At 42.3% G+C, this 15122-nt stretch overlaps 1 protein-coding gene across 1 annotated transcript in view; it reads left to right on the forward strand.

The window, feature by feature from the left end:
* Positions 1 to 15122, forward strand: part of LOC100369366 (prolyl endopeptidase-like) — a 33143-nt gene that overhangs the window by 14225 nt on the left and 3796 nt on the right. Inside the window, exons 10-15 of the mRNA XM_002733815.4 lie at positions 401 to 505; positions 2673 to 2867; positions 4270 to 4418; positions 4727 to 4843; positions 13419 to 13514; positions 14493 to 14594. Coding sequence (XP_002733861.1) covers positions 401 to 505; positions 2673 to 2867; positions 4270 to 4418; positions 4727 to 4843; positions 13419 to 13514; positions 14493 to 14594 — 764 coding nt within the window. The remainder of the gene's footprint in view (positions 1 to 400; positions 506 to 2672; positions 2868 to 4269; positions 4419 to 4726; positions 4844 to 13418; positions 13515 to 14492; positions 14595 to 15122) is intronic.

The raw sequence follows: 15122 nt of genomic DNA on the forward strand, positions 1-15122 counted from the left end.
CTTTCCTTAACACCAAATTGGTGAGAATTCACTTACTAAATTTCTCAATTTGAGTAGGGAGCAAAGAAAATAAAAAATAAATAAAAATTAATGGTTTTGTTTAATTTCTAGTACTAAAAAAGTTGTATTAATGGCTGCATTAATAATAAAGAAGATGCATCTCAGATTTCTGGATTTTTTAATATAAGTTGCATCCCCTCTTATAACATTCTACTATTTTAATAGAAGTCGCAGCTTCTATTACAGTAGTCCAGTTGAGCTACTAATTTTGGAGGAATGGTAGTCCTTGGGCGAGAATTATGTCTTGGAATGATGTTAGTATTGACCTCTGATTATAAAACCAATAGTCATTGACCAAGTTCATGTTTATATTTCATCAAGTACTGTTATTTTCATGCAGAGTCAACTGTATCTACATGAGTTGAACACTGGCAATAGACTGACTACATTCCCACTAGATGTTGGTACAATTACAGGATACTCAGGAAAAAAGAAAGACCATGAAGTAAGAAATACCCAGTTTTTATTCTGAATTTTGGGAGGATCAAATGTCTCACTGATTAGTTAACCATATTAATCCAACTTTACCTAATATAAGGAGAACAAATTTCCAATAGTGAATATTAACGCAATACAATGTAATCATTCTCCTGAATAATGTATATACCATATTAATCCAACTTTACCTAACACAAGGAGAACAAGTTTCTCAATAGTGGATATTGACGCAATACAATGTAATCATTCTCCTGACTAATGTAAATACCATATTAATCAAACTTTACCTAATACAAAGGAAACAAATTTCCCAATAGTGAATATTGACGCAATACAATGTAATCATTCTTCTGATTAATGTATATACCATATTAATCCAACTTTACCTAATAAAAGGAGAACAAATTTCCAATAGTGAATATTAACGCAATACAATGTAATCATTCTCCTGAATAATGTATATACCATATTAATCCAACTTTACCTAATAAAAGGAAAACAAATTTCCCAATAGTGAATATTGACGCAATACAATGCAATCATTCTCCTGATTAATGTATATACCATATTAATCCAACTTTACCTAATAAAAGGAAAACAAATTTCCCAATAGTGAATATTGACGCAATACAATGCAATCATTCTCCTGATTAATGTATATACCATATTAATCCAACGTTACATAATACAAGAACAAATTTCTCAATAGTGGATATTAACGCAACACAGTGTAATCAGTCTCCTGATTAATGTATATACCATATTAATCAAACTTTACCTAATACAAGGAGAACAAATTTCCCAATAGTGAATATTGACGCAATACAGTGTAATCATTCTCCTGATTAATGTATATACCATATTAATCAAACTTTACCTAATAAAAGGAAAACAAATTTCCCAATAGTAAATATTGACGCAATACAATGCAATCATTCTCCTGATTAATGTATATACCATATTAATCAAACTTTACCTAATACAAAGGAAACAAATTTCCCAATAGTGAATATTGATGCAATACAATGTAATCATTCTCCTGAATAATGTATATACCATATTAATCAAACTTAACCAAATACAAAGAGAACAAATTTCCCAATAGTAAATATTGACGCAATACAATGCAATCATTCTCCTGATTAATGTATATACCATATTAATCAAACTTAACCAAATACAAAGAGAACAAATTTCCCAATAGTGAATATTGACGCAATACAATGCAATCATTCTCCTGATTAATGTATATACCATATTAATCAAACTTTACATAATACAAGGAGAACAAATTTCTCAATAGTGGATATTGACGCAATACAATGCAATCATTCTCCTGATTAATGTAAATACCATATTAATCAAACTTTACCTAATACAAAGGAAACAAATTTCCCAATAGTGAATATTGACGCAATACAATGTAATCATTCTCCTGAATAATGTATATACCATATTAATCAAACTTAACCAAATACAAAGAGAACAAATTTCCCAATAGTGAATATTGACGCAATACAATGCAATCATTCTCCTGAATAATAGATATACCATATTAATCAAACTTTACCTAATACAAGGAGAACAAATTTCCCAATAGTGAATATTAACGCAATACAATGCAATCATTCTCCTGATTAATGTATATACCATATTAATCAAACTTTACCTAATACAATTGAAACAAATTTCCCAATAGTGAATATTGACGCAATACAATGTAATCATTCTCCTGAATAATAGATATACCATATTAATCAAACTTTACCTAATACAAAGGAAACAAATTTCCCATTAGTGAATATTGATGCAATACAATGCAATCATTCTCCTGAATAATGTATATGTCAAATTTCACCTGATACAAATGTAGTCATGGCATTTAAGTTTTTTGCAAATATTACATTCAGTGAATAATCACATAATTTTTCATTCTCCAAAAACTTTGTATCCATTTTCACTATTTTAGAGTTTTATGGAATATGCTCTGTGGTTTCAATTTTCAATTCAACTAAAACTTGGCGTATAGACACGCATACATGCATGTTAAAAATGCAATCTAAGACATACAGTTCACTGTTCATTTGTAATGAAAATACAAGAGAGGGAGCTACATGTACATGTATGACATTTCCAATGGCTTGTTAATCCACAGTTTTGTTTCTTCTCTGTAGATATTTTACCAGTTTACCTCATTTCTGACGCCTGGTATCATCTATCGCTGTGATCTATCAGCTGATAAATTAGAACCCTCAGTTTTCAGACAGATTGATGTGAAGGGATTTGACCAGTCTCAATTCCAAACTGTCCAAGTTTTTTTTAGCAGCAAGGATGGCACAAAAATTCCAATGTTCATTGTGCACCGGAAGGTAGGTTCACTTTCTCTTATTCTTGTATTGATTACTTTATGCACAGAACTTATGTTAGTCAGTCTGTTTCAAACTGTTTTTGTTTTCTATTTTATTTTATGACCATGCATTTTTCTCTGGGATGTGATGCCAACAATGTCAAGTATTTATTACTAATAATATAAACAATGAATGCAATTTACCCACTAAACACAAACAATCATCCAAAACCTGAAATCCACATGCAACAGAATTAACTATTACAGTTTGTTAGTCCTTTATATTTAGTGTGTCTGTGCGTCCATGCATTATATATTCGTTTTACATCATGTTATAGATGTATTTAAAATGGCTGACTGGTGGCCATTTTGTTTTAATTAATGCTGGCCCAGAGCAATATTTCTCAATATGGATAACTACTCGTTTGACAATTAGATACAAGATGTCAATCATTTTAATGTTAAAAAATCATAATCAAGCATCATCTTCTGGATCTATACTTCTTACATGTTTATGTTCCAACTATATTACTATAAGCAAAATTATATATCGAGGAAAATTGCAGTCTCTCTGTCAGTGTCACCTGTAACACAGTGTTTCTAGATAAAAAATGCTAGGCGTCAAATGTTTCTGAACACAACCTTTTCACAAGGGATACATGTAAACAATGTAGTGTAAAAGTGAAATTACACTGCCCAACAGTAGTCAGCCATATTTAGTCATCCAACAGTTTAAAATGCCCGAAATGAAACTTGTTTTATTCTTATCCTCGGGGGCGGAGCTACGTCACAAGACGTTCCACGTTGCTAAGATGCGCACCGCTGTACATGCATTTCTATGGGCTCTTTTCGCGCTGCTGTGGAACGCCGGTCGAGCCGGTGAAAATTCGAGAAAACAACACAAACTCAACTTTGAAGTAACCCTGAACAATCAAATTTATATATGTTACACAGGTAGGGCTAATCTTGTTACACTGTTCAGAAGAGTCTCAACCACCATCCCGAAGTACCGTTTTCTGTGAGATTTTGGCCTTTGTTTTCACCGCCAGGTTTGCCAAGCAGTGAAAATGCCCGGATGTCCGCCCCCGAGGATTGACAACTAATGACCAACTACATTGTTAGTTATTATCAGCCAAGTACAGTCAGTCGTGTAATTTCACTTATACCTCTGCCAAATATAATGTGAAGTCGAAATAAACAGCACTGTCAATATTCCTACGAATAGTGCAATGTTTCAAAAGGAGATTACTACAGAGATATCGGTTTCCTAATCAGTTATAGGATTCACTGTAACATCATGTGACTGGAACTATTTTGGTGGATGGTAACTAAAGTTGAATTTGGTATCCAAAGGGTTAACTTACCTCATCTCTTTGTCCACCCTTGATAGAATTAACTGAAACAGTTTCATATTTTTTACACAGGGAATTGAACTTGATGGTTCGCATCCAGTCTTACTTTACGGCTACGGTGGTTTCAATATCTCCATTACTCCCGGCTTCAGTGTGTCGCGTATTGTGTTCATACAGCATCTTGGTGGTATCTTAGCAATTCCTAACATCCGAGGAGGAGGGTGAGTTCCCATGGCAATAAAGGATGAGATTAATACGTTTTTCTGGTGTAGATTGTATTTGTGTCCACTGTTCTCCTGACCTATGTATCTATGGTATTCTGTCCAGTGATGACGAGAAAGAATAAAACACTACATGTGTATTTACGTGGCTCTCTCCTTCCCAATGAGATGTCAGCGATCATTTACAAACCAGGCCATTTACTATTTTTACTGCTGAGTGTACATGATAAAGTTGCTTCAGTTTTAACTTATCCACTTTGTCATGTACTCGTTTTCTTTCATTTAATTATTTATTTTTCCAATATCAGTGAATATGGTGAGACGTGGCATAAAGGAGGAATGCTTGCTAATAAACAGAACTGTTTTGATGATTTCCAGTTTGCAGCCCAATGGTTGATTGAAAACAAATACACCTCAGCAAATAAGTGAGTATACTGAGGTTATAAACTATTCACGATCCTAAATATATATATAAACTTAAACGGTGATACAGTGCATGAGTGCATGCAGTGTTGTTGGCTGTTCTATTTTAGCATTCTAATTTATGTGTAAGCACTATGCAGAAGGGAGGTGTGTACAACCTGAACCAGTCATCAGTTTGAACGAGACCAATTTAAAAAGAAAACAGTTGGGTTTAGAAATGTTCATACAATGTCTCAGCTGCCCTAAGTGTATACTGTAAATGCATTAATTATTAGCTGGTTTTTAATTTTGCTATTTTCACTAATAAGTAAAAATCTGCTAAATTAAATCTATATGACCATGTGAAATGAAAATAGAACAAGTTATTAGACATTTAAAATGCCTGTGAAAATAAATGGTTTTACAGTATTTTACATTAAAATCAAAACATTAAAATGCATGTGAAAATAAATGGTTTTACAGTATATCTATCATATTTTGCTGATTGATGATCTATGAACTTAACAAAATGTAGCAGTCAAAATTCCAATCTCAAGTACGTTATCTACTGTTTGAGTACAAGTGTCATCCATATATAAAGGGGATGACCCTATAGCTGATTAAGGTGCTTGTTTGGCTGGGCTTGGTTGAACATAAAGCCAATATATAATATAATAACTGAGAGAAAGTCAAGTCCTGCAGTAATTGATTATGTTTCATGTGGCAAAATACAATGTACAATGTTTGTGAAGTACGCTTCAAACAAATTCTTTGAGAGACATAAATTGCTGATTCCCAAATTGATAGTGTTTGCACGTTTATCATTTGTGCGTTAGTGCAAATTGCGTAACCTGAGCTCATCAAACCGGAAGGTAGGACAGAATTCACTACATTCAATTACCCACCATTGACTCCGGTCAGTCAAAATGACTATTTTGAACTGTAGGCATTAATCAGCGATTCTGCTGGTGACGGAGAGATAGAATCTAGGTCAGGGGAAGCCCCATGACCCCAAGATTCTCTTTTCCTTACGTCAAGAACCATGTGACCGAGCCCATATGGCGGCGCCATCAGGGCTGGATATCCACTCTTTCTTTATCTCCGCATCGACGGGGATGAAGTATTAGCGGCTCTGCCTGGATCGCTTGCTTTTTTTTCCTGTCCGAGTTTCTAGCTTGGGTTGTTGCCGCTGCACGGCATCCGACATTGTAGCTGGTAGGATAAGTTTTCCTTGTCATTTTTACCCTTGTGTCGTTTTCCCGTTTGTGTGTAGTATTTTTCACAACAAAAAAATTAAAATCCGGCGCCACTACATAACCACTTGTTGGTTTCGCGGCGGCACCTTTTAAAACTGTAGGTATTTCGTTTTTCCCTCATGCCTGTCATCTTTTATTTACAATGTATTTAGAAATGTATAGATGTAATGACAGCACCAGGGCTCGCTGCCGTTTTTTTTTGGTCTCCTCGTGTTTCGAGTCGACTGTGCAGTGGTTATACAAAAATGTATTCAGAATTTACCAGCATAGAACCCGCATCCGAGATACTTTCGTCCTAGCTGCGTGCGGGGTTCGGGGTTTTTGCCGTGAAGGTGTGTGTTTTTCACTGGAGTTCTGCGGCTGATCTGCACTGGCTCGGAAGATGAATTCTGATTGGCTAAAAAAACAAAAAAACTTGTGGCGTTGAATGCACGTTCATTGTCAGTATTGTTATGCAAATTCAAACTAGCTAATCATTTACAACCTTCCGAGCCAGTGCAGATTAGCTCGAGTTCTGAGGCCTGAGATTTTTCTTTCAGAGCCATCAAAATCGCTGAGACTGACCGCGTCGCTCGTTTCTTCACAGCAAGGTCGCGCGTCCAGTAAACAAATCGGTTAAATTGAGTTGCGTGTTTGGCATGAGTGGAAAGTCCTCACACTCGGCTACCGGTGCTTCGTGTACCGGGACGTCGAGTAGGAGGCCCGATGGTGGAGGTACCGATATTTTTCTCGGTCTCTCCCTCGCTGATCGGAGGGCATCCTCACAGTCTGTTTTTTTCAGGCGGTGGTTTACCCGATTTTACCGGCTACAGCGAGGCTGTGCCCCTGGAGTCTTTCCTCCTATGGGGCCCGTTGCGGGTCCCTTTGTGGACCCTTCCTCGCACGGCGCCGGGTTTGCCTCCGAGTTGAGGGCTTTGGTCGAAGGACTGTCGGGGCAATTGCGTCCCTGGCAGGCCGGGTAGATCAGACGCAGTCAGAGCGAGCTGTCTTCACTGCGGCCCCTCGGTGGGCAAGCAGGAAGAAACACGAAAGCATGTTTGCATTCAAACACGTCTCTTCCGGGGAACCCCCGTTCCCAGCCGCGGCTCTCCCACTAATTTTGGGTGAGGCCGAGGCTAATTGCACCAGGCCTCCTCTGGAGCCTCGGGCACTGAATGCCAACGGGGTGCCTCCGATCTCGGGGCAGGGCTTTCAGGGCAGGGCACACGTTGACCCCCCTACTTTCAGCCAGCTAGGGTTCGTCACGCGGTAACGGTACAACGGTAACGAATTTATCCTTGTGTCCGGTCTCTGCTGAGGGTTTTGACTTCCTTCTTACCGACCCACGGGCGTCCCCAGAGGGAACCGACCCTGTCATGAGACACACAGTCGAACACGCTCCCTCTCATATATTTAAAGTGAAAGGAGACGCAGTTCGCTCATGTCGGATACAGCTGGTACTCCGGACGGTCCCTCAGAGTCTTCCATCCGTAATGACTCGGTGAGCCACGCTTTTGGGGTGATGCGGAGTATCATCGATTCCAGTGATACGATGTAAATACCCCCACCCTTGATCCTAAGGCGACCACCTAAGGTTGCTTCAACGCTTATGGGATCACGGGCGTCTGGATCCAAAGCATCCCCATCGGCACGTCTCTCCCTGTCCGTCCGAGTGCGGAGTGGGGCGCAGGGCACGCAAACGGTGTTGATGGGCGAACGTTGGTCAGCCGCGGAGGACGTAACGCTTAAGGCCCCCGGGTGGGGAAAACATTAGGCAACACTTCCCGCCGGACCAAACGCTACCCGGTCGGTGTGGTTTCGGGATCAGACCCCATAGCGTGGGATGAGACCAAAACGCCCCCAACCGGATCCCAAGGCTCCTTCCCCAGACCCCGGTACCACGAATTTCCGTTTGGCAATCCGGGCAAAGGGGGACAGCCGCGTTCCATGGGCGTTCTTGCCAGCTCAATCGGAGACAACCCATCCAGCCCTGAGGGCAGAGTTGCTTGAGCGCAATATTGTGCGCGCCCAGGACTCTGGAGACCTCGGAGGCAGAACGCACCAGCCTCCTAGACCAGGCGACACTTTTACTGGTGGGCCACCGCACATCTACGTGCGACATCCCCTAGTGTCACCTGGCTCTCTTGGCTGGGGCCACTACTGTGCTACGTGACGCGACCTTAGCCGCACGTGTTTTCGCCGACAAGCTGAGTCGGGGGGTACGTCCCCCACCTCAGTGACGCAGACTGGACATCTTCTACCCTCTTTGTTCAGGGAATAGTGGGTACAGTCTCGGAGCTTCGGATCGAATCCGCTAGCCAGTTGGCCCTGCCAAGGGCAAGCGGAGTGCACCCCAAGCACAGAAAACACAACGCCCTAGGGTGTCGTCCGCTAGCCAGAGTCAGCCAGGAGGCAAGCGCTCATACCCTTCCATGGGAGGGAAGAGTAGTGGCGCGCCCCCAGGGAGGAAAGAGCCAGGTGGTGGCTCCTCACCCTCCCTGAGCGGACGTCTACCTCGGCAGCAGGGGAAGCGTGTTTGACGCTCACCTCTGCAACCGGGGGGACAGGCATGTGTTCGGCGAGTGGCCAGGTCACAAATTAGTGACTACTTCAGGCCTTGGGGAACTCACCTCATGGGAGAAGAGAGCACCCCCCCTTGCAACTGCCGAACACATGGCCACATATCCCTGTCGTACACAGATTGCGCCGGTGTAGTCCGGTTTGGAGACAGTGGGTGACCGATCCCAGGACCTTTCCAGGTGGTGACATCCTGTTACGGAATACCGCTGAAATCTCCATTTCCCCCGTCAGTGTCTCCCCTGTTGGGCACTGCCAGGGGACTCCCGCAAGGCGGAAGCAATCAGACAGGAAGTAGCAGTTTGCTGGGAAAGGCGCCATACACAGGGTACATCAGCCGGAACATCAGTCCAGGCTTCTACCCAAATGTGTTCGTAGTACCAAATCTACAAGTGGCGGGCGTCCAGTTCTGGACCTAGGCAGACTGAATCAGTACGTGCTCCTCGATCGGTTCCACATGGAGACACCATTCAGGGTTCTTCTCTCCATCCACCGTTTCGACTGGCTAGCCCCACTAGACTTAAGCGGGGCCTACCTGCACATACCGATGCACCCAGTGAGTTGCCATCTCCTTCGAATCGCCCAGCTGGGCCAAGTATTCGAATTTCGGGTGCCCCCCCCCCTTCGGGTTAGGCAAGGCGCCCTATGTGTTCACCAGACAGTTGGGCTCGTTAGTAAATCGACAAGTCCCACCTCGACCCAACGCGCAGTTGGTGTCCCTGGGCATGGAGTTTTGACACAGAGGTAAGCTTGGCTTAGCTATTTCAAGCGTGTTGCTTAGCGCTAAGCAGCCTAGCCGAATGCCTAGTCAGCGTTCCATCAGTGTCCCTCCGAGAACTAATGCGGATCATCGGAATGATGACCTCGGTTCGAAGGGTCGTTCCCCAGGCCGCACTACGCAGCCGCCCGGTATAACGCTTGTTATAACGCCGAGCTCTCCTATGGGAACTAGATAGGCGGGTTTTGATCTGGGACCAAGTGAAGGAAGCCCTGCCCTGGTGGCCGTCACTGGCCAACCTCGGACAGGGGACCCCCTTGGACCCGCTCGCCGCATGTATGACTCTGGTAACTAATGCCTCCTCCCAAGGTTGGGGAGCGCATCTATTGGATGAACAAGTCCAAGGATATAGCCCCCGCATTAGTTTCGGGACTACCATATCAACCAGCTCGAACTGAAAGCAGTATACTTAGCACTACCACGCTTTCTACCCGTAGTTCGAGACCCCTGAGTCCTGCTCCGCAAAGGCAACGCAGCGGTGGTCTCCTTCAAGAAGGAGGGGGGGGACGCGTTCCTCATCGTTGTCAGTCCTAGCGGAGCAAATCCTCCTTTGGTGCCTGGAATACAATGTGGAGCTAACCGCACACCACCTTCCAGGGGTGAGGAATAGTCTGGCAGACGCCCTTTCAGGGCGGCTCCGTCTCCTGAACACGGGGTGGCTGATACAAGCCTCCAGGCTGTTTCGGCTGTAGGACGGTCCAAGGTTAGACCGGTCTGCCGCACCCCGGAACGCCAAGCTCCCAACGTACGTAACACTCCTGCCAACTCCAGGAGCCTGGGCCAGGGTCGCTTTGCTAACCCCGTGGACCCACTTAGTTGTGTACGCCTTTCCTCCCTTTCCGCTAGTTCACCGGGCACCGGAGAAAACTTCGACAGGTGCACACCGGCATATTATTTTTGGTCGCACCCAATTGGCCAAACAAGGCCTAGTTTCCACTTCTGTCGGAAATGCTAGTCGAAACACCAGTAGTTCTTCCGGACTTACCGGACCTGCCGTCCCAACCAGATGGCGCACTACCAACGAGCCCAGCGGGTATCACTTACACGCATAGAGGCTCTCATTGAACCCAAACATACGAAAGCTTTATCTGAGCGGGCTGCCAACGTCCTGGTCAGGGGGAACAGGGATTCCACCAATGCAGCCTACATTTCTAGGCTGCGAGCATACACTGATTGGTGTAGCGGAAGGGAGATTGATCCATACCATCCCTCTATTGGCCATGTAGCAGGCTCCTTCGTCCACCTGTTTGACGAAGTGGGTTTGTCCTACACAGCGATCGTTGGCTACAGGTCGGCCTTGTCCCCCACCATTGAAAACGTACGGGAACAAGACTAGCCGATTGTCCTATTATTAGGAGACTATTTACTGCTTTCCAGATGCCAAGACCCCATACAAGGGAATCGCCCAACTCGGACTTGTTGGCTGTGTTGTCCGCTCTAAGCAGACCGCCCTTTGAGCCTCTCTGATCAGCACCACTAAAATTTGTTGATGTGGAAAATAGTCTTCCTACTGGCCCTCGCCTCAGGTAGGCGTCGACCAGAGCTGGGGGCATTGTCCTTCTCGGATAATGTACCGCCGTTATGGACAATCAAGTTGTGCAAAAGACACGAATCGGGTTTCTCGCCTAGAACCAAATCCCAGGACACAATCCTCACCCGATCGTCATCCCCCGGCTGTCAAATTTTTGTCTGCCCGGAGGGTCAGGAGGAATTGCTTCTCATCCCGGTTCGAGCACAGAGTTGCTACCAAACCGTACTAAGGATTCAGGACGGGGTGCCAGGCACATGTCTTTGTGTTTCGGCCCAGGCAGGCAGGATAGGCCGGCCTCCCCAACTTCCATAACCAGGTGGTTTACTGCGACTGTATTAGAGGTCTATAATACTTTAACCTCCTCGACACAGAGCTTGTAGAGACACCAAGTACGAGCGCATGAGGTCTGTGCGATTGCCAACTCACTAGTTCTAGCGTCAGGTGCCCCCCTCGAGCATACACGGAGGGCAGGCTTCTGGAGAACGCAGAACGTCTTTATCAACTACCACCTAACAGACACCAAATCCATTGAGGAAGGTCTCTTTAGGTTGGGTCCCGTCGTAGCGGGTCAGTCTTGGTTTGCTGACCCTGCCCGAACGACCACAAGGGTCCCTGCGCATAGGCAATAAGTCAGTCTCGGCATTTTATGCGGACAGATTTCTACCTTCTACCGTCTACCGTCAGCACTCCCCTGGAAGCTCCCAGGTCCCGCTTTGAGGTCTATGCCCTCATGCAGAACTGTTTCGGTCTTTACTTCGAAAGCTTACTACCCCCCAGAATTGGGTTGGGGTCTAGCTTTCTCGGGCACATCGAACCCTGTCACCGTAGCAGCATTTTGGCTTCTTGCTCCGGGGACAGCACAGGCAAGGTAAGACACCACCCTTTTTTGGGTCTTAACTTGGGTGTTGAGTGATTATTGTAGAGTGTTTCATCCCGGACTGGGAAAAGTCTTTTTATCATTTTTCTGTTTGCTCGGAAAACCCGCCACCTATCGGCGTCTGACTCTGCCTACAGTTCAAAATAGTCATTTTGACTGACCGGAGTCTATGGTGGGTTATTGAACGTAGTGAATTTAGGCAGAGGGTTCTCTGAACCCACCTATTCACATAGTTCATACACACCATAGACTCCGGGTCCCCCCCAACCACCCCACTCTTTCCGTAGCGTTGGTCTAAGTCGTCGATGCGGAGAGAAAGGAACCAGAGTGGATATCCAGCCCTGATGGCGTCGCCATATGGGCTTGGTCACGTGGTTTGTGACGTAAGGGAAAGAGAATCTTGGGGTCATGGGGCTTTCCCTGACCTAGATTCTATCTCTCCGTCACCGGCAGAATCGCTGATTAATGCCTACAGTTCAAAATAGTCATTTTGACTGACCGGAGTCTATGGTGGGTATGAACTATGTGAATAGGCGGGTTCGGAGAACCCTCTGCCTAATTTTGAACGTTCCAAACGCACAGAGTCGTAGTGCATCGAACATCAATGTTTCCAACTCGCAATGTAAAAATTACCCTGAAATAAAACTGCCTTCATCTTTCAACAAATTTGCACACTATTCAGCTTGAGCAAGAGTAATGAATGATCTTTGGCTATGACATAATATTTTCATATTTTTTTGCGGGTATTTTGGAAGTTGAAAAACCATGTCATGGTCATATTTTAGTCTGTGAAACACACACATACCATCTCTATTTCAGTTCATTTTCTCTGAAAAATCATCTTTTTCAACTGGAAATCCATGTTTCTCAGCTGTCTTAAAAAGTTCTTCTGGATGCTCTCGTTCCACTTTCTTTAAAAAACTGTTTAAAATATGCCGCTGACTTTTTCTAGGGTGCCTCAGGAATTAGTTTGTTATAATGAAGTGTTCACTATAGTGAAGCACTTAATACATTGTTTTTGTTATAAGTGGGAGACATGCAATTTGTTCATTATATCAGGAAATTCATTATAAGAGGTGTTCATTGTAACAAGGTTACAGTGTACCACATGGAATAGCGAGTAGTGGCCGATAGCCACAAACTATTTAGAAACGTCTTTTGTTGAACTAACATAAATCACTCAGTTATTAGTTAACCATTCAGCATGAAATTTCTTTTTATTTTGGTCACCGTGAGGTACCAATGGTGGCACAACGTGAAAGTAACTGATTTGTGAACAAACAAATTTGATTGACAAACTGTGTGATAGGCTGATTGCTTTATCTAAATATAACAATGACATAAGAAGACATATGAAGACTAATGATAAGTAGCAAAAAGAAATATATACTAAGGACAGGAAATTTCAAAAAATGAGTTTGTGACATTACCTGCTAACCTGCATACATGTATATGCTGGGATCTTGGCTGAAACACGCACAATCCTTCAGCATATGAAATAACATACAGGTTGTTTTAGTTTTCACTCATCACTGATCTATAGGGTGATATGTATACACTATTCATGTAGCTGATTTGACGTGAGTTTGCTTTTACACAGAATAACACTAAATGGAGGCTCCAATGGAGGCTTACTGGTAGCGGCATGTGCTAATCAAAGACCTGATTTATTTGGCTGCATCATCAACCAAGTTGGGTAGGTTCTATATTATGATTACCACTAGTGTGATTGTTAATAGTGAGGTGATTGAGAGTCGCTTGTACGTGTTGCTGTTATACATGTACAATGGAATTCTATGCTGAAAACTAGGGCATCGTCACGATCCACAAGACCCCCCCTCGCCAACAGGTGGCCATTTTGTTTTTTTAGACATCCTTTTTTGTTTCTCAGATACACTTTCATAGATTTAGTTTAAATTTGATACAAAAATAAGTTGTCTTTTGTTATTTTTAGATTTCTTTGACATTCAGTCAACTGGTGTTCATTTTTGTGAAAAAAATAATTAAACCACTTAAATCAAACTTGTCATCAATGTCAGGCTTGCCTTGGCTGATATTATTCAGACTTTGTATGAATATGGCCGACTGGTGGCCATGTTGGTGTTATTTTCATCTGTCTTCTACCGTTTTTTTATGTACCTTGACTGATTTTGTAGGGGCAAAGACAAGACTTAATGATATACATCCAAATTTCGAACATGTCATCAATGATTTATCAGTCATTCAAACTCGATATTGACTTGTGGTGGGTTGCTAATATTTGCCATTTTGTTTTGTGATTTGATTCAAATTGGCTGATTAGTTGCCAATTTGTTTTTATACAAGTGTGTTTTACACATTTGGTACGAAGGCAAGACATAATGACATATTGTTTTTTGTTTCATTGCTCAATGCCTGTGGTATCAACAAATTCCCATAGCTATCAACAAAATTTACCACACTAACTTCAATTGAAACTTATAAATAGATTGTTGCTTTCATCTGCAATCACATGTAATTGTTTCATTTTCATTCACTTTCCTTTTGGATGCCTGGTGTTTAGCTCATAAGGGATCCCTTTTAAATAGTACCAATGGGGACTGTCATTTTCAATGACTTGTTATTTCCATGACTTGTTTACCTTACTGTTGTCAATTTCATAACTTGTTTACCATGATACTGTTGTCAATTTCAGTGTCATGGACATGCTGAAGTTCCATAAGTTTACAATAGGTCATGCATGGATCACTGACTTTGGTTGCTCTGAGAAGAAAGATAACTTTGAATATTTAATAAAGTAAGTTCCAGTGCTTTATAGTTGTATTGTTTGCAAAATTTAGTTTGAATTCTTTGACATGCCTAGTTATATGTGTACTGTAATAAATTCTTCAGCTATGGTCTTCTCAATACAAAATTTATTTGCATCAGATTTTGTTTTTTGTTCAGATTCAAAATGACAATATTCAACCATATAATAGCTTTATATGTGTAGGTCATTATCTCTAAGTTGTGGTGTGCTATTTTGTTCAAACTTAGAATATGGGTAACACCTTTTAGCCTACTAAAATTTTTCAGATTTTTTTTTTTTCAAAAAATGGCCAACTGGCGGTCATTTTGTACATCAGAAATACTTGTTTCTGTTGATCTATGATTATAACTTGAGAATACAATCACTAAGTTTATTCAAAGGCACTTTTATATTATTTCACAAAGATGAAAGTTAATTTTTGACAAGATCCTATCTATCTAATCTGTATCATATTGACTTTGAGGACACTCTGATATTCTTCCTATGGCAAAATGCACTAAATCAAATGTTGTTATT

Source organism: Saccoglossus kowalevskii, chromosome 14 (genome assembly GCF_978046115.1).
Source record: "Saccoglossus kowalevskii chromosome 14, keSacKowa6.1, whole genome shotgun sequence".
NCBI lineage: Eukaryota > Metazoa > Hemichordata > Enteropneusta > Harrimaniidae > Saccoglossus > Saccoglossus kowalevskii.